The 19895-nt window shown below is 36.8% G+C and overlaps 1 protein-coding gene and 1 pseudogene across 10 annotated transcripts in view; one reads left to right on the top strand and one right to left on the bottom strand.

The window, feature by feature from the left end:
* Positions 1–19895, top strand: part of ABI1 (abl interactor 1) — a 122116-nt gene that overhangs the window by 40277 nt on the left and 61944 nt on the right. For all 10 annotated transcript variants that reach the window (XM_037146326.2, XM_053654785.1, XM_037146327.2 and 7 more), the window contains exon 2: positions 10887–11054. In XM_037146326.2, coding sequence (XP_037002221.2) covers positions 10887–11054 — 168 coding nt within the window. The remainder of the gene's footprint in view (positions 1–10886; positions 11055–19895) is intronic.
* On the bottom strand, positions 4863–5313 carry LOC128628614 (probable ribosome biogenesis protein RLP24; annotated as a pseudogene).

The following is a 19895-nucleotide window of genomic DNA, read 5'->3' as shown; positions in this document are numbered from 1 at the left end:
AAAGAAAGAAGTAAAATTGTCTTTATTTAAAAACAACATAACTTTTTAGGGAAGACTGCTGTATTTGATTTAGCTATTGATTGTCTCTGTAGACTATCCAAAGGAATCTTACAGAAAAGCGACTATAGTTAGTGAGTTTAGCAGTGTTGTAGAATTGAGAGGTCAGTGTTCAAAAGTCAGTTCTGTATGCTTACAGTGAATAATTGGCAGTTGAAATGATAGAAACAATCCCCTTATGATACAATGAAAAAGTATGAAATATACAGGTATAAACTTTATGAAGCATATGTAACCAGCATGTGGAATTTAAAAACTTTGCTAAGGAAATTTAAAGAAGACCTGAATAATAGGAGAGAGTTATTGGGTTCATGGATTGGAACAGTTAACATCGTTAAGATGCAAGTTTTCCCCAAGTTGATGATGTATAAATTTAATAAAGTCTCAGTCAAAATTTCATCAGGCTCTTTTGTGGAAATTAACAAGCTGATTCTAAAATTTATATGAAAGTTCAAAAGACTTTGAATATCCAAAACAATCTTGAAAAAGAAAAAAACATTTGGGGAACTTGTAGTACCTGATTTAAAAACTTACAAAAGTTATAGTAGTCAATACAGTATAGTACTAGATGAGGCTCAAGAGATGTATCAATAGCTTTGACAAACGTGACTCAGTGAGTTGGGTGCCGTCCTATGAACTGAAGTATCACTGGCGGATTCTGGTCAGGGCACGTGCCTAGATGGCAGGCCAGGTCCCCTGGTTGGGGTTGTGCTAGAGGTGAACTGATCAATGCTTTTCTTTTTCCCTTCCCCCCTTTCCTTCCCTTTCCCTTTTTCTAAAAATAAAGTAAAACTTAAAAAATAGTAAAAAAGGGGGGGCCTATACCAATAGAACCCAAAGGTGTGTAGAAGTACCCCCCATACTCGTGCAATCAATTGATTGTTGAGTAAAGTGTCAAGATAATTCATTGAAGAAAAGAAAATACATATGATGGAGGAATAATTGTATATCTATATGCAATGAAAGAATTTGACCATTATCCTAACTCATACCATGTGTGATAAATTAATATAAAACACATCATCAATGTTAATGCAAGAACAAAAATTATAAAACTTCTAGAAGAAAACATGAGAGAAAAATTTTAGTGGCCTTGATTACTAAGTTTGGCAAATATTTAAAAAAATAAGACATAAAAATTATTAAATATAAAATAAAAATTGATAAATTAGACTTCATCTATAGAAAAACATTTTATTTTCAAAGACTTTGAAAATCATGAAATGACAAGCTACAGACTGTGAAATATTTGCAAGTCTATTGGACAAGAGACTTGTATAAGGAACTCAGTAAGAAGGCAAACAGCGTAGTTAAAAAATGGGTGGAAGATTTGAACACTTTATCAAAGAAGAATTGGATGGTACATAAGTCCTTTAAAAGAGGCTCAATATCATGATTTGATGGGGAAACGGAAATGAAAACCACAATGAGATATCACTGTATACTTACTAGAATGGTTAAAATTAAAACGACTGACCATACCAAGTGTTGCCAAGGATGTGGAGAAAGTAGAACTTGCCTACATCGCTGGTGGGAATGCCACATGGTACCACTACTTTGGAAAATAGTTTGGCAGTTTCTTACAATGTTAAACATACAGTACTTAACATGAATGTAGCAGTTCCACTCCAAGATACTTAACCTAGGTATTGCCCAAGAGAATTGAAAACATATTCCTACACAGACTTAGACTAAACATGTTCATAGCAACATTATTCATGAGTTATTCATGAAATATTTGGGTAGTCCCAAATTGGAAGCAACCCAAATATTTATTAGCTAGTAAGTGGATAAGCAAATTGTGGTAAAACCATACAGTGGAATACCACTTAGCAATAAGGATGAATTTCAAGAGCAATATGAAGTAAAAGAAGCCAGACACAGGAGACTATATACTTTTGATTCAATTTATAGGACACTCTAGAAAAGGCAAAACTGTAGTGTAGAAAGGTAATCAGTGGTTTTCCAGGGTCAAGAGAATGGGGAGGGAGTTGACTCTTAAGGACATGAGGTAAAACTTCTTTATCATGATTCTGCTGGTGGTTACACTACTGTATACATTTGTTAAAACACATTGAGTTGCATACTTAAATTTTCTTTTTAAGTATTAAGTATAGGTTTTTCTTTAAATATATCTTCTACTTGAGTAGTACATGTGGGTGAAGTTATTTTCTCCCAAGTAATTGATACTTCATACCTTTTTTAATACCTTGAAGTAATAAATATGTACGCATTTACTATAGATATGATTTTATGTACAAATAATGTGTAAATATTCTACCCATAATTTTAATTTTGCAAAACAGCTTTTTAAAAGAAAAGCACATCGTAGATTTTAAAAGGCTTTGTATTCCTCTGCCTCTAAATTATTGTTGAGCTTGTTTTACTAGGAATCTCATGTTAGAATTTTCTCAAAAGTGGGTATTCTAGAGCAAAGTGCCATTTCAGAAACAGACCACTCAACTCTCACCTCCAATGTCCATTGCCTATCCAAGCAGTTAAACTAGGTCAAAATAGTTTAGACTTCAATATATGAGGCCATTATGTTCTTCTAAGATATAAATAAACTAAAACCCGAAATACTGAAATCAAAAGATATTAGTACTTGAGGCTAATTATCATACAGATTGTTGTATCCTTCTTTCTTTTTTTTTAATTTTTATTTTATTGATTATGCCATTACAGTTGTTCTATTTCCCGCCCTTCATTCCCCTTCACCCTGCACCCCCCACCCCTGCCATTCCCCTCCTTTAGTTTATGACAACGTGTCTCAAGTTCTTTAGATTTTATATTTCCCATACTATTCTTGCCCTCCCCCTATCTATTTTCTACCTACCATATATGCTACTTATTTTCTGTACCTTTTCCCCCCTTCTCCTCCTCCCACTCCCCTGTTGCTAACCCTCCATGAGATCTTCATTTCTATGGTTCTGCTCCTGATTTAGCTGTCCTCTTTGTTTGCTTGTGTTTTAGGTGTGGTTGTTAATAACTGTGAGTTTGCTGTCCTTTCACTGTTCATATTTTCTACTTTTTCTTAGATAAGTCCCTTTAACATTTCATATAATAAAGGCTTGGTGATGATGAACTCCTTGAATTTGATCTTATCTGAGAAGCACTTTATCTGCCCTTCCATTCTAAATGAAAGTTTTGCTGGATAGAGCAATCTTGGTTGTAGGTCTTTGGATTTCATGACTTGGAATACCTCTTTCCAGCCCCTTCTTGCCTGTAAGGTCTCTTTTGGGAAATCAGCTTACAGTCTGATGGGAGCTCCTTTGTAGGTGACTGTCCTCTTATGTCTTGCTGCTTCTAGGATTCTCTCCTTCATTTTAATCTTGTCTAATGTAATGATGATGTGCCTTGGTGTGCTTCTTCTTGGGTCCAACTTCTTTGGGACTCTCTGAGCTTCCTGGATTTCCTGGAAGTTTATTTCCTTTGCCAGATTGGGGAAATTCTCCTTTATTATTTGTTCACATAAGTTTTCCACTGGTGGCTGTTCCTTTCCCCTTTCTGGTACCCCTATAATTTGGATGTTGGAGTGTTTAAAGATGTCCTGGAGGTTCCTAAGACTCTCCTCATTTTTTTGAATTCTTGCTTCTTCATTCTTTTCTGTTTGGCCATTATTTGCTTTCTTCTGGTCCACTCCATTGATTTGAGTCCCAGTTTCCTTTTCATCCCTATGTGTTTCCTGTGCAATTCCCTTCATTTCAATTAGTTTAGCCTTCAAATGTTCCTCTAATTTGTGACTAAAATCAACTATTTCTGTGAGCATCCTGATCACCAGTGTTTGAACTGTGCATCTGAAAGTTTTGCTATTTCTTCATTGCCTTAGAGTTATGGGCTCTGGGGCTTTGAGATCTTCTTGAGCCATTTTTGGTCTGTTCCCAACTGTTAAGTATGAAGAGCGGAGCCTTAGGGGTGGGGCGTTGTGACGCTGTATGTGGGGGCGGGGTCAGAGCTGGGAAATGGCAGTCCTCTCTGCTCCCTCCTGTCGCTGGGACCCGCTCGGTCCTGTCTCACTGCCCACTCCCTCGCCAGTCTATCTGCGCAGGAATGTGCCAACACAGTCAACCCACCACCCTGCGCTGTCTCCGGATCCGCCAGTTGCTCACTGGGTAGCTCACTGGGTCCACCCTTTGCAACCCCACGCGTGGGATCCGTGCGCCTAAGTCCGTCTGACCAAGTTTTCCTGTGCAACCCTGCTCGGCCAGCTGCTGGTTTCCCCCCTCTAACGGTCAGGCTGAAGCATTCATTGTTATCAGACTTTCGAAAAGTTCAATTTTCTGTGTTCTGGCTGTGATTTCTGTTGCTAATATTTTGTTGTCTCTAAACTTGGTTGTGTGAGAAAGCAAGGCGTCTCCATGTATGCTTCCATCTTGGCGGAAGTCTCTCCTTCTTTCTATAACGTCAATAAAGGGGATATTTTTACTGCAAAGAAAAAATTTTTATATCACTAGCCATAAATTTTTGCCGTTAGTTATCACAGAAGTGCTTCCTAGTGTCATAATCCACGTGGCATAATCATTTTATGTCCACAATTTGCTTCTGTATTTACAGAATTTTCATGAGTACATCTATTAGTGAAGATTTAATTTCATTAATGTACTAGGTGGTAAGATACCACCTAGTATCTGTAATATCTGATGTTTTGTAGACAGCAATATAGAAGAGATATATTTTTAGTCACCTTTCTACTTGAGTCACTTTATGTAAAAAATAAATCAATAACTTAGACGTTCTAAGTCTCTAAAGCAGATTTTCCAGTGCACTCGTAGAAATGGGTAGACAGTAAGATCGTCAGAAACAACTTACATGTCTATATCCTCTTGTAATTTCTGTACTATTTTTGCCTTCCAGCTGCTTCTCTTAGCATGCAAAAATGGCCTGGATGAGATAAATGTTTTGCTTGACTTCTCTGATGTCCTGAGCTTTCTGTAGTTCTTTATTTTTCTCCAACCTGTTCATTATAAATTTAGTTTGATGTTTCTGTTTGATCTCTTTGACTCTTCATTGTATCAGCTCATCAACCATTTCATTCCCTACCTTTCACTGGTATTTGACAAGTTCATTTCTGCGTTTCTCAAATTCAGATGAATCATCCAATGTTAGCTGCTTTACAGAATGCTTTACTCCACCTGACCTTGCAAGGATTGTGTTTCTTTGTGAAGTTTTTATGACACTTGGATTTACAAAACTGGAACACCTTACATTCATGGACAAACATACAATGGCTGGGTAAATGGGCCCCAAACACTTCATGATACATTGAACTTACATGGAAACCCATCACCCACCCAAACACACCAAGCTTGAAAGGAAGCCATACTTAAATTTCTTGTATTTTATATATTTCATACTTTAATAAAGCTGCCTTCTCCCTTCCCGAAATGAGGTGGTCCTTAGCCTCCTCCAAAACTGGCCAGTGACTTTTAGTTTTTATTTTTTTAATATTGTTACAGATTATGTATCATTCTATTATAATTATCCTCATTGATGTTTGCATTGTCCCATCATTGGCCTATATAGCAGCTTATTGCAGTTATTTACTGAGTCCTTTTGACCTGATCCTAGAGTAGTCCTTGTTCCTTCCACATTCTTTGTGATATACATGTTCCATGTGTATTTTGTACATCTTTTGTCTTAGACTTGTAGCCATCTAGGAGTCTGGATTCATTAGTTTGGACAGTAATATGACAGATTACAATTTGAATAATTAGGAGTACTGCATAGCTGCTAGGCAGTCATTGTTTTTAGATCTCTTATTTCCTCTTTCCCTCTCTGGCTTTACTAAGGTATAATTGACAAAACTATAAGATATTTAAAGTCTACATCATGATAATTTGATGTAAGCATACATTGTAAAAGGATTTGTCCCATTTAGTTAACACATTCGTCACCTCACATATTTATCTTTCCTTTTTTGGTGAAAATATTTAAGTTTTACTCTCTCGGCAAATTTCAGTTATATAATACAATGTTATCAGCTATAGTCACCACGTTTTGTACATTTAGGCCTTTTTGTTGGACAGAACTAGTATATTGATTATGATATGAAAAAATACAAATTGGGTTCAAACTGATGCTTTCAGTTTAAATCCAGAACTACAGTTTTTTTTATTAACTTTGTCTTACATCAGAATTTCTTTTGAACCATGCCAAAAATCCCAGTTCTCAATGACAAAACATAATGAATGACTTCCTTTATCCCATACTACACAAACAACAGTCTCAGGATAAAAATTCCAAAACTACCATCAGGAGTACAGTGATTGAAAACAGTTTCGGGTTTTTTTTTCCTCTCTTTCAATTATTATTATTTAAAAAATTTTTAAAAGATTTTATTTATTTATATTTAGAGGGGAAGGGAAGGAGAGAGGGAGAGAAATATCAATGTATGGTTGCCTCTCATGTGTCCTCTGATGGGAACTGGCCTGCAACCCAGGCATGTGCCCTGAATGGGAATCGAACCGCTCCTTTGATTCCCAGGCCTGCACTCAATCCACTGAGCTACACCAGCCAGGGCTCTTTCAATTATTTTTGTCCTAAGGATTAAATCCCATTATGAGTGTACAATCAAATTCCTGTGCTTTGAAGTCACTTTTAGAATGTTTCCTCTCTGGTTAAGCCACCAATTGGATGCATAGTTAGGCTTGTTGATTAATTATATATTTAATTTTGGGGAATTACTTTTCAAATTTTTATTTTGTTTCATAATTGTATAAATTATTTACACAGTTCTGAAACAAATCTACTAAACAAGTAATGCTTAAAGAATTTTATCCATGTTCCTTCCAACTTAAGCCCTCACTCTTATATAATTAAAAATGGAAGTAGTAGTGTATTCTTTTTTCTCGAAGAATATAAGCATATATTTTTCTGTCTGTCCCCCTTTCCAGTTAAATAGTTAGCATTCTGTAAACATCTTTTTTCATCTTGTTTTTTCACCTTAGCAATATTCTGCAGATCATGATATAGTGGTAATAATGATATTTCTCACCATTATTTAGTATAGTAGTCCCCCTTATCCATGGGAGAAACGCTTCAAACCCCCAGTGGATACCTGAAACTGGGGATAGTACTGAACCATATAAGCACTATATTTTTTCTGTACTACATTTATACCTATGATAAAGCTTATAAATTAGTTATAGTAAGATACTAATAATAATTAATAAAATAGAACAATTTAACAATACAGTGTAATAATAGTTATGGCAATATGATCTCTGTTCATGTCTTCCACCCACAAATTTAATGCCTTTTCTATCTTAACTAAGTACTTACCATGTACTGTGGCCATAAATTTTGCAGTTTGAGGTGCTATAGCAAAACTAACATGAATTTCTTTATCCTTCTTGACAGTTTTATAGATAGAAAAAAAATCATTCTTACCATAGATCTTAGCAGCCTTAGCATAGAAATTTTTTTTCTTACTAGGTCAATAACTTTCTACCTTTTCACTTAAAGGAAGCATTTTATGGCTTCTCTTTGGCATATCTGAATTGCCAGCATCACTATTGTGCTTTGGGTCCATTAGTAAGTAAAATAAGGGTTACTTGAACACAAGCAGTGCTTGTGAACTGTTAGATCTCTATTCTATTTCTCTCCCCATTGATTCTTGGCCTTTCTCCATTTTTATTTTATTTTTTTAAAACAAATCTTTATTTAAAAATATTTTATTTATTTATCTTTAGAGGGGAAGGGAAGGAGAGATGGAGAGAAATATCAGTGTATGGTTGCCTCTCATGCGTCCTCCGCTGGGAATTGGCCTGCAACCCAGGCATGTGCCCTGACTGAGAATGGAACCCCAAATCCTTTGGTTTGCAGGCCGGCACTGAATCCACTGACCTATACCAGCCAGGGCTCACTTTTAGATTATTAATGATATTTACCCTTTGTGATATAAGTTGCTGCTTCTCCGACCCTCATAGTTTATTACTTGTCTTTGAACTTCACTTTGAGCTTTGCTTTTTTTAAAAAATTTTAAAAATATAGTTTATTGATTATGCCATTACAGTTGTCCTATTTCCTCCCTCCATTCCCCTCCACCCTGCACACCTCCTCCCCCACCATTCCCCCCTTTTGTTTATGTCCACGTGTCTCAAGTTCTTTAGATTCTATATTTCCCATACTATTTTTTGCTCTTCTCCCTATTTTCTACCTACCTTGTATGCTACTTATTTTCTGTACCTTATCCCCCCTTCTCCTCCCACTCCCCTGTTGCTAACCCTCCATGTGATCTTCATTTCTATGGTTCTGCTCCTGATCTAGCTGTCCTCTTTGTTTGCTTGTGTTTTAGGTGTGGTTGTTAATAACTTTGAGTTTACTGTTCATATTTTTTATCTTCTTTTTCTTCGATAAGTCCCTTTAACATTTCATATAATAAGGGCTTGGTGATGATGAACTCCTTGAATTTGATCTTATCTGAGAAGCACTTTATCTGCCCTTCCATTCTAAATGAAAGTTTTGCTGGACAGAGTAATCTTGGTTGTAGGTCTTTGGGTTTCATGACTTGGAATACTTCTTTCCAGCCCCTTCTTGCCTGTAAGGTCTCTTTTGAGAAATCAGCTTACAGTCTGATGGGAGCTCCTTTGTAGGTGACTGTCCTCTTATGTCTTGCTGCTTCTAGGATTCTCTCCTTCATTTTAATCTTGGCTAATGCAATTATGATGTGCCTTGGTGTGTTCCTTCTTGGGTCCAACTTCTTTGGGACTCTCTGAGCTTCCTGGAAGTCTATTTCCCTTGCCAGATTGGGGAAGTTCTCCTTTATTATTTGTTCAAGTAAGTTTTCCACTTGTCGCTCTTCTTCTTCCCCCTTTGGTACCCCTATAATTCAGATATTGGAATGTTTAAAGATGTCCTGAGGGTTCCTAAGCCTCTTCTCATTTTTTTGAATTCTTGTTTCTTCATCCTTTTCTGTTTGGCCATTTTCTTCTTCCTTCTGGTCCACTCCCTTGATTTGAGTCCCAGTTTCCTTTCCATTACTATTGGTGTCCTGTATATTTCCCTTCATTTCAATAGCTTAGCCTTTATGTGTTCCTCTAATTTGTGAGTAAAATCAACCAGTTTTGTGAGCATCCTGATCACCAGTGTTTTGAACTGTGCATCTGATAGGTTGTCTATTTCTTGGTCACTTAGAGTTATTGGCTCTGGAGCTTTGAGTTCTTCTTGAGCCATAATGATTTGGTATGTTCGCGCCTGTTAGCTATAAGGGGCAGAGCTGTAGGTGTTCACCATGGCAGGGCAACTCAGTCACTAGGTTGTGATGCTGTATTTGGGGGCGGGGTCAAAGAGGGCAAAGGCGGACCCCTCTGCTGTGTCCCACCACTGGGGCGTGCACTGTCCACCTCACCGCTCGCTCCTTCGCCTGGTTTATCTGCTCGGGAATGTGTGACTGTGGTCAGCCTGCCGCCTTGTGCCCTCACCAGGTCTGCCCATCACAACCCCACACCTGGGGTCTGCCAACCGCAGTCCAAGCGTCTGGGTCGGTCTGGCTGAGTTTTCCTGCACAACCCCGCTCTGCCAATCGCTGGCTCTGCCCCTCTTACCGGTCTGGCTGAACGGTTCGTTGTTGTTGGACTTCCATTTTGTTCAATTTTCTGTGTTTTGGTTGTGTTTTTTTTTTTACTAAGCTTTGCTTTGAACTTTGCTCACCACCTTACTCTGAGTTAGGTATAGGAGTTTGGGAAGAATGGGTGAGTAGAGGATTGGGTCGTAAGATTAACAGTAGTTTTTGTGGAGATGAGACTCTTGATCATAATGGATAGCAGGAAGGTAGGATTTCTGATGGTAATTAATGTAAACAGGAATAAAAGGTAGAATGAATTTAGACTGTATCATTGTTAGTGGGTGTTAGGATTTTTTTTAACATTAGGTAAGTAGAACCTTGGGATGTAATCAGATGATGAGTCAAAGTTAGTTCAAGAAAAGAATGAAAGGGAAGCAAAATAGAGAAGTTTTAGTACTTACAGGTTCTGGAGGAGGTATACAGTATTCCTTGAGGATATACACATGGGGAGGTTAGTGCAGAGTAAGCACAGAGTGTCAGCAGCAGGACCTGGGGCAAATGCCTTCAGTTAGGCTCTGTGAGTGGAGTGCTTTGGGGTTCCTAGGCTAAGGCTGGACTGGTCAGTTCAAACCAAAAAGAGCAGGTTTTTGATAATCTCCGGTGGTGATGGGGTCTTATCTAAGGGGAACTAAAGGGGAGGCAAAAGAGACTATTTATCACAAAGGGCCTGGAGGGGAGAGTCATATCAAGAACATGTTTATTTATTGCACTAGTTGGAAGCTTCAAGACAGTGTTGAATGAGTAGTGAAAGTGGACATTTTTGTCTAGATCCCATTTTAGTGGAAAGCATTCAGTCTTTAACTCTTGAGGGCTCTTATCTAGGTATGTGCTTGCTGGAGGAGCTAGGGTCAGTTCAAGAGCCCTGCAGGCCCGTTAGACACAGAAAATAGTTACCAAGGCAGCAATATTATGAACTCGTTAGGCTAAAATCTCAACAGTGTTTTGGCAGCTTGGGCTACCATCAGGTCCTAAAGATGTAATGCAAGAAATTGATGATTATGGGGCTTTAAGCAACTTGGCACCAAGTATTACAGTGTGCCTCTGATGTCAGTTGCTTGGTGGCTTCTTTAGTGGACCTCAGGGGATGGCTACTCAGGAGGAAGTCGTTCACATCTGGCTGATAGGGATTTCTGCCATAGCTTTGCAGGTTCATGAGACTGTCAGATTGGTCTGATAAATTTTCTGATTGAGTTTGGTTTTTCTATAGAATAGGTGTTTAATTAATGTTAACTTAATTAAGTATTGGTTGTTTTTTTTATTTCAGGCTACAGACAAGAGAAAAGCTTTAGAAGAGACCAAAGCCTACACAACCCAGTCCCTAGCTAGTGTTGCTTATCAAATAAATGCATTGGCCAACAATGTACTCCAATTGCTGGACATCCAAGCCTCTCAGCTTCGGAGAATGGAATCTTCCATCAATCACATCTCCCAGGTAACAGCTTGTAAACAGCTTTAAATTCACATTTAAGCAACTGGCAGCATTTGTCAAAGGAGTAGATAGCCTGGATATATGGATTCCTTATTCATCTTCTTACTGATTGACTATAGTTATTACTACTTGCAGCTTTAGCTTTGAGTTCAGTATAAGCCTACATTTTAACCATTTTTAAATAAGTGTATAGGTTAGGGGCATTAATTATAGTCACATTGTTGTGCAGCCATCACCACTTACTCTGTTCCTCCTTTAAGACTTGCTTGAAGTAAAATAAGTTGCATACTTAATTGTATGCATATAGTTTTGTAAAATTTGATACGTACATTATCTATGACCATCAATACCTTCCAGATGATAAACATCCTCCCAAAATTTCCTCATACTCCTGCCCTGGAACCCGCAAACCAGAGGGTCACCAGTTCGATTCCCATTCAGGGTACATGCCTGGGTTGTGGTCCAGGTCCTTGGTACAGGGTGTAGAGGCAATCGATTGATCAAATTAATTGATGTTTCTCACATAGGTATTTCTCCCCCCCTCTCCCTCCCTTCCTCTCTCTCTAAAAATAAATAAAATCTTAAAAGAATAAAAACAAAAAAATAAAAATAAAGATTTTATTTATTTACTTTTAGAGAGAGAGAAAGGAAGGAGAGAGGGAGAGGAACATCATTATGTGGTTGCCTCTCACACGCCCCCCTGCCTGTGACCCAGCCTACAACCCAGGCATGTGCCCTCACTGGGAATTGAATCCACAGAGCTTTGGTTTGCAGGTTGGCACTCAGTCCACTGAGCCACACCAGCCAGGGCTAAATAAAACCTTAAAAAAATTTTTTTTCTTATACTCCTTTGTTATCTCTCTTTTCCATTCCCTGTTCTCAGGTTTTCTGTCACTATGGAATAGTTTATATTTTCAAAAATCTTATATGAATGGTATATACTATTTTTTGTCTGGCTACTTTTTTTTTCTTTTTCTTTTTTTAAAACATGATTGGGCAAGGTTTTTTTGAGAAATGCAAAGATAGATTTTTCTAATAGTGAACAGCCAGTGTAATTCACTTACTGACATTGTTATCATTTTTTGTTCTGGCTACTTTCAATCAGCATAGTTATTTTGAGATTTATCCATGTGGTATGTAAAAATGGCTCACTCCTTTTTATTGCTGAAAACTGTTCTGTTCCACATTTTTGTTTATCCACACGTTGATGGACATCTGGATTGTTTTCAGGTTTTGTCTATTATAAATGAAACTGAACATTTGTATAATGGTCTTTTGTTTTTATTTCTCTTGTGTAAATTAAGTACCATTGAATGAAATGGCTGTAGATGTCTGTTTAACATTATAACCAAATTTATAGCCAAATTGTTTTCCAAAATAATTGTATGATTTTACTTCCCCACCTGCAATAATGAGAGTTCTAGTTGCTTCACATTCTCACCAGCACTTGCAGTGGTCAGTTTTAATTTTAGCCATTTTAATAGGTGTGTGGTAATGTCTTACTGTGGTTTTAATTTCCCTTCCCTACTGATTAATGATGTTGAACACTTTTCATAAAGTGGCTTCACTTTAGATTTCAGTATTTAAGCCTTGCATATCTTTGTCAGATTTATCCCAAAGTATATGCATTTTTTCAACGTCTTTCTACACCTTTATTCATGTGCCCAGAAACTAACACATGTAGGATTTATTTCATATAAGAACAGAATCATATACTTTAATTTACAATTTGATTTTTCCATGGAAAAGTACATATGTGCATCCCATCAGAACAAGACATAGCTCATACACATACTTTTATTTATTTATTTTATTGTCATTCAATTACAGTTTTCCCCCTGTTGCTGTCCCCTGTCTTGTCCAACCCCCACTCCCAAAGAGATTCCCAGTCCACTGTCCTTGTCCATGGGTCCTTTGTTCATGTTCCTTGACTTGACCCTTCTTTCCCCCATTATTCTCCTGTTCCCACCCTTCTGGTCACTCTCAGTTTGTTCTTTATTTCCGTATCTCTTCCTTTTTTGCTTATTTTTTGTTTTGTTGATTAGGTTCCACATACAGGTGAGATCACATGTTATTTGTCTTTCACTGTGTGGCGTATTTTCACTTAGCATAATACTCTCCAGTTTCATCCATGCTGTCATGAAGGGTAGGAGTTCTTTCTTCTTTTTTTCTGCTGCATAGTATGCCATTGTGTAAATGTATCAGTTTTTTGATCCAGTCATTCATTGATGGGCACGTAAGGTGTTTCCAGCATTTAGCTATTGTAAGTGTATGCATTTTTTTATATTATTTTTATAATCTCAGCTTGATTATTGCATGTTTAAATGTACAGAAATACAATTGATGTTGATATACTTTGTGTCCTTGTTAAAGTCATTAATAGTTGTAGTTACTGTGTAGACTCATTGGATTTTATATTGTACATAGAAGATCATGTTTATAAAAAATGTTTCACTTCTTTCCCTTTCTATTTTTCTTGCATTTTCTTTTTATTTTTTGCCTTACTGAGCTAGTTTGAAGCTTCAAGACAATGTTGAATGTGAGTAGTGAAAGTGGACATCTTTGTCTTGTTCCTATTGTAGTGGAAAGCTTTCAATCTTTTACTATGATTATAGTCTATATAGATTTTTTAGAAATATGCTTCAGGCAGAAGTTGCTTTCTAGTGCTAGTTTGCTGAGTTTTTATCAGATATGGGTAATGGGTTTTGTCATATACTTTCTGTGTTTGTTGAAATAATCATGTATATATTTTTTGGTCTGTTAATATGGTAAATTACGTTTTTTTTTAAATGTTAACTGGCTTTGCTTTCCTGGGGCAAACTCTGCTTGGTTGTGATGTGTTATCCACTTCATAGATTGTTAGTCTTACTTTGCTAGTTTTGTTAATAACTTTTGCTTCTATGTTCCAGAGAGTTACTGGTCTATAGTTTTCTTGTAATGCCTGGTTTTAGTGTCAGTGTAAATCTGGTCTTATAGAATATATCGGACAGTATTTCTTCATCTTCAATTTTGTGGGAAAGTGTGTGTGGAATTGGTATTTGTTCTTTAAATATTTGACGGAATTCACCAGTGAAGCCATCTGGAGCTAGAGTATTCTTGGTAGGGAGGTTTTTAACTATATATTTAATTACTTCTGTAGATACAGAGCTATTCTATTTATCTGTTTCCTGTTGAGTGAGCTGTGTGTTCTTCCAGGATTATTTGGCCATTTCACTGAAGTTATATTTATTTGCATAAAGCTGTTAATAACATTCTCTTACTATTTTAATAACTATAGAAGCTGTAGCGATATCACATGACTAATTTTTGATCTTGGTAAGTGGTGTCTTCTCTCTCTTTAACTGACCAGTATGGTTAGTTTGTCTAAAAAAACCTCTCAGCTTCTGGTTTCATTAATCTTCTGTGTTGTTTTCTGTTTTCTATTGTGTTGATTTTCATTCTGCTCTTAATTATTTCTTTTTGTTTCCTTATGTCAAGATTAATTTACTCTTTTAAAAAATATTTATTTATTTTTAGAGAGAGGGGAAGTGAAGGAGAAAGAGTGGGAGAGAAACATCAATGAGTGGTTGCCTCTCATGTGTCTCTTACTGGAGACCTGGCCTGCAACCCAGGCATGTGCCTTGACTGGGAATCAAACTGCGACCCTTTGGTTCGCAGCCCGCGCTCAATCCACTGAGCTACACCAGCCAGGGCCTAAATCTAATAATTTTTTTTTACCTCATCCTTGTTGCTTATATTTGTAGCACATAACAAATTTGTCATGTTTACTTACTTAGTGCCTGTACCTTCTCTTAGAGGTAAATTTAGTGATGACCGGAACCTCATCTATTTTGTGCATTATTGTATCCCTATCTCATGAGGTGTGGCAAGGACTAGATCCTTAAATCTTTGAATTATCATTGTAGTACTTTTGAAAATCTGATCTATTTGAAATCCTTTGCAAATAGGACAGAGGTATCAGTGTTGTTTTGAGGAAGTTCCCCATTTCAAAGCACAATGAATATATCCTAGTGTAAATTTTGAATTACCAGTAATTTGGTTCAGAATCTTAAATAGATAACTTAATGTGGTCGTTAACAACAGTATTTTGCTTGCCTCATCCCTGAAAAAGTCTGAATGTGGAGAAATTTTTAAAAAGTCTGAAGTGGTTAGAACTTATGTATTGCAAATGTTTGCATTCTCTGTACTCTCACTCTGGCATGCAGTTCTTGTGAAATGACCAGGCAAGAGTTATTCAATCAAGAAATAAGAAAATTGACTTAAAACGCATATTAAAAAATACCCCAAAACGTCTGTGTTCATTAGTTTTATTAAAAAGCCACACCCACTTCTATCAGGTGATGTATCAATCCTTGAAGTTTGCCTTCAGGATAAAGGCTACATTGTTAGCATGGTGTTGATGCAAGGATGATCTTGTCTCACCTCGCCTCTCTCACTTCATTCCTTTGCCTTTCTTGCTTCATATTCTGTGGTTCAAACATCCTAATGCACTTACTGTTCTAGAAGTGTACCTATAGTGGCTGGTTGCCTTGCTTATTAGAATGTCTGTCTACCCTATTTCCTTTGCCTGGCTAACTTCTGCTCATTCTTTAGGCTTCAGCTTAACTGTTCCTGCTCATGAAGACCTTTTCCTTGGTCCCAGAAGGTCAGGTTTAATCTTTCCTAGTACTTCTGTGCGTACTTCTACATGACAGACAACTTATCTTTGACCTTCCTGATGTACTGTCGCCTCCCTGGCCTTTACTCTGGGGGGCTTACCTCTATGGATTGTGTCAATGGGCATCTTTGACTTCTGGCTTCAGATTGAGTGCAGCCAGTGTGGAACATAGGCAGATCAGAAGTGGTGAGGAAGGTAAGCTAAGAATATTTATTTCCCTGGCTTCTTTCCTTGGGTTGGCTATGTCCCAAGACAAGTTACTACTCCCCTCAAGGTGGCCTTCTCTATGTGACTTTCCCTTCCAAATTCCCATAGTCTCTTATGCCCCCATTTTATTTGGGATTTGAAGGTACTGCTCTTGCTGCTAACACTAGTTCCTGTACCTTCCATTGTGCTCTGGTACCTCTCACCATTCCCTTGGGTTTAGTTCCTTTTATACAAATAAGATTTTTTTATCTGTTCAATTCAAATATTTTATCAGTTTCTGAGTAGAAGTCTAATATTGACCCTCCATATATTATTTCTGATATTGCTTTCTCTTTACTCAGTAGCTGTCTGTTTTTGCCTTTGTACTCGCATAAGTAAATAGGAGGCTCAGTTGAAGTTCTAAAGCACCCTTTAGGCAGGGCAGTGTTGCTTTTGTTTATATTTTATATGGAGATTCTGTGTAAGAGTTGACTTGAAATTAGGGTTGAATAACAAAAAAGGCTTGCAAATCAGTGACTGCAAGGGAAGAAATCTTAAAACCTTTTAAATGGCATTTATGGCTCTTTAAAGGCCTGATGTCTACCTTTATTTTTAGTTACATCCCTTAACTGTTAACCCTTTTGGACTTTTAAATTCCAGGATTTAATAAATGCTGTCTGCCATGGCAGTGCCTTGGCATATATTCTTTTTTTTTTTTTTTTTAAGAGAGGGAGAGAAACGTCAGTGTGTGGTTGCCTCTTACACCCTCCTAACTGGGGACTTGACCCGCACCCAGGCATGTGCCCTGTCTGGGAATTGAACTGGCAGCCCTGTGGTTTTCAGGCTGGCACTCAGTCCACTGAGCCACACCAGCCATGGCCTTATAGGCATGTCTCACCTAGCTAACTCTCCCATTCATGCTTGAGGTCTTAAGCATAAATTGTACTTATGAACAGTTTTTCCCTAATGCCCCCTTTTGTCCTGTGTCTCATTTGTATACATATTATTAGGGTTCTTTATCAACTGTTTTTACAACATCCTATACTTTTGCTTCATAGCATTTATTATTATATTTATATAGTTATTTGTCCTATCATTCAATATCTGACTTCCATAGGTGTGTGTTGTGATTATGGCTATATTCCCAGTACCTAGCATGTACACATCCATTTATTCAAAATATAAGAAGGAAGAATGTTGGGGTGGAAGGTCAAGAAGCTCTTTAGAGGACTGCAATTCAGAGAATTTAGGGCCCTTCAAATTTATCACTATTTAATTTGAATGGGGCCATCCTTTTTTAATTTAAATTCATGAAAAAAATCTATATATCCTCTTTTTAGAGAAATTTTATTTAGTCGTGTTCTTCCCTAGAACATTTATTACTAAATACTTCTGAATCAGGAAACATAAAAATAAGTCCTGTTCTTATTTTTGTGACTCAGTAATAAAGATGACTTAAAACATTTGGGGGGGCAATTTTAAACTTAAAGAAAAGTTGCAAGTACAGGACACAGAACTTTTTGTTCTGTTTGAAGCATTTGAGAATAACTTGCTGTTATGATGCCTCATTATCCCTGAATACTTTGGTGTGTATTTTCTAGACACAAGTACATTCTACTGCATAAGCATAGTACAGTCATCAAAATCAGGTAATTACCCCTGGCCAGTGTGGCTCAGATGGTTGGAGCATTGTCTCATAACTAAAGGGTTGTGGTTTTGATTTCTGGTAGGGCACATGCAGAGGTTGTGTGTTCCTCCCCTATTCAGGGTGCATACAAGAAGGCGACTGATCAATGTTTACCTCATATTGATATTTCTCTCTCGCTCGCTCTCCCTGTTCCTCCCTCCCTCTCTTCCTCCTTCTCTCATTTCCTCCCTTCCTCTCTGTATTCCTCTCTCTCTTTATCAGGGGTGTCCAACCTTATGGCCACACTGGAAGAAAAGTTGTCTTGGGCCACACATTAAGTAAACAAACAGTGAACACTGATGAGCAAAAAAAAAAAAAAAATGTTTTAAGTAGTAAATTTATGATTTTGTGTTGGGCCATATTCATAGCTATCCTGGGCTGCATGGGACCCATGGGCCATGGCCGTGGGTTGAACATCCTTGCAAAGCAATGAAAAAATGTCCTCTGGTGAGGATTAAAAAAAATCAGGTAATTAACATTGATACCATCTAATCCTCAAACTTTTAAAAAATGTAACAGTTTTTCCAAAAAGTCTTATATAGGAAAAGGATTCAGTGCAGAGGCATTTCGTTACCGTGTCTCCTTAGCTTTCTTCAATCTGCAACAGATTCTCAGTTTTTCCCTGATTTTACCTTGATACTTTTGTAAATTATAGGCCAGTTAATTTGTAGAATGTCTATCAGTGTTGGTATGTTTATTGTTTCCTCATGAGGCAATAATAGATTACTATTTAAAAGCCATCCCATTGTCTTCATTTTTTTGAAAAAACCTTGTCTGTTGTTTACATTTTAAATCTTTTTCTAAGTGTTTTTAGTTTTGGGGATTGTATATTCATAATAATCTCTAAATAAAGATAGAAGAAATCTGTAAAGACACTTCCATGTATTTCAATATCCCTAAAAGTACTTCGTAAAAGACCAGTAAAATTTATTGTCATAGGAATTTTTATTTCAACTAATCAGAAGTAATGGATTTTGCTGTATTTTGTTATTTAGATTATTAATGATTTAAAAACTCTTTGGTTTGGATTACAAGTGGTACTTGAGAAGTATAAATAAATAAGTGACATATTTAAGTATATTTAATTAAGTGACATAAATAATGACATAAATAAGTATATTTAATTATGGCAGATCTTATTTCCAAAATAATCTGCTTGGTTAAAAACAAATTGTATACATTTTTAGCTCTCAGTTTTATCTGTGAAATAATTTGAAAATCCAAATGAAGGAAGTTAGAATCACTTTTCTAAGCTTGTTTTTAGATGTTTTCTTCCCTTTGAATTGGTTCTTTTCCAGCCACCTGCAGTATTATATGTTCACTTGCATGAGTTCATTTTTTCTGTAACCGCACCCCTCCACTCCCCAACCCCAAGCTTGACATGTAAGTAGCTTCTTTAATACTTTTGGTTTGTTCTTTTTGAAGAGCAAAGTGTAAATTACTAAACCTTCAGTGAGTATTTGTATTCATTCAAAAATATTTAAAATAAGATACAGCATTATATGCTACATATTAATATATAGAGTATATTGTTTCCATTTTTTTACTTTCAACTTTTTTCGGTTTTTAAAGATTTGTGTCTTCTAGGCATAACTGGATTAAAAAAAACTGTGCTATTTCTATACCATTTAATTGGTATAGTTCCTGCATTTACTCTTAATGTAGTTATTGGTATATTTGGATTCAAATGAACCACCAGTATATTGTACCTTTTGTCATGTTCTATCTTTCTTCTCTTTTCTTTTTTCTGATTAACTTTGTTTTGAATTAACATTCTTGGAGGCCTTATTATGTGTATGTATGCTGCTTCTTACTTAATGGTGCATTGTTTCCTTATTTGTTTATAAATTTTGATTGTAAACTCGTCTTAAGATCTCATCTTTGAGATCTCTGTGCAGCCTAAATAGAATACCATTAATAAGATGAACTGAAGATATTAATATATCCCCAGACAGTTTTGTTTTGCCAGGTTACGTATAATACTAGGGATGACCTTCAGTCTAGGAGTACTTAGAACTTTGAACCTGAAAACTTCACGTAAACATCTTAACTTTCTAGGACAGGTGCTGCTTCTCCCTCTATCCCTGTGTGTCTGTGTATGCATGTATGTATATATATGGATGTATTAGTTTCCTATAGCTACTATAACAAATCACCACAAATTTAGTGGCTGAAAAACCACAACTTTATTAGCTTATGGTTCTGAAGGCCAGAAGTCTGAAGTGGGTTTCCCTGAGCCAAAATTAAGGTGTACGCAGGGCTGTGTTCTAGAGGCCTCCTACATTTTTTGGCTGGTGACCTCTTTCTCCATCCC

The sequence above is a fragment of the Artibeus jamaicensis genome, unplaced genomic scaffold (assembly GCF_021234435.1).
Source record: "Artibeus jamaicensis isolate MK-2021 breed Jamaican fruit bat unplaced genomic scaffold, CSHL_Jam_final contig_867, whole genome shotgun sequence".
Lineage (NCBI taxonomy): Eukaryota > Metazoa > Chordata > Mammalia > Chiroptera > Phyllostomidae > Artibeus > Artibeus jamaicensis.
This window is presented reverse-complemented; position numbering and strand designations above follow the sequence as displayed.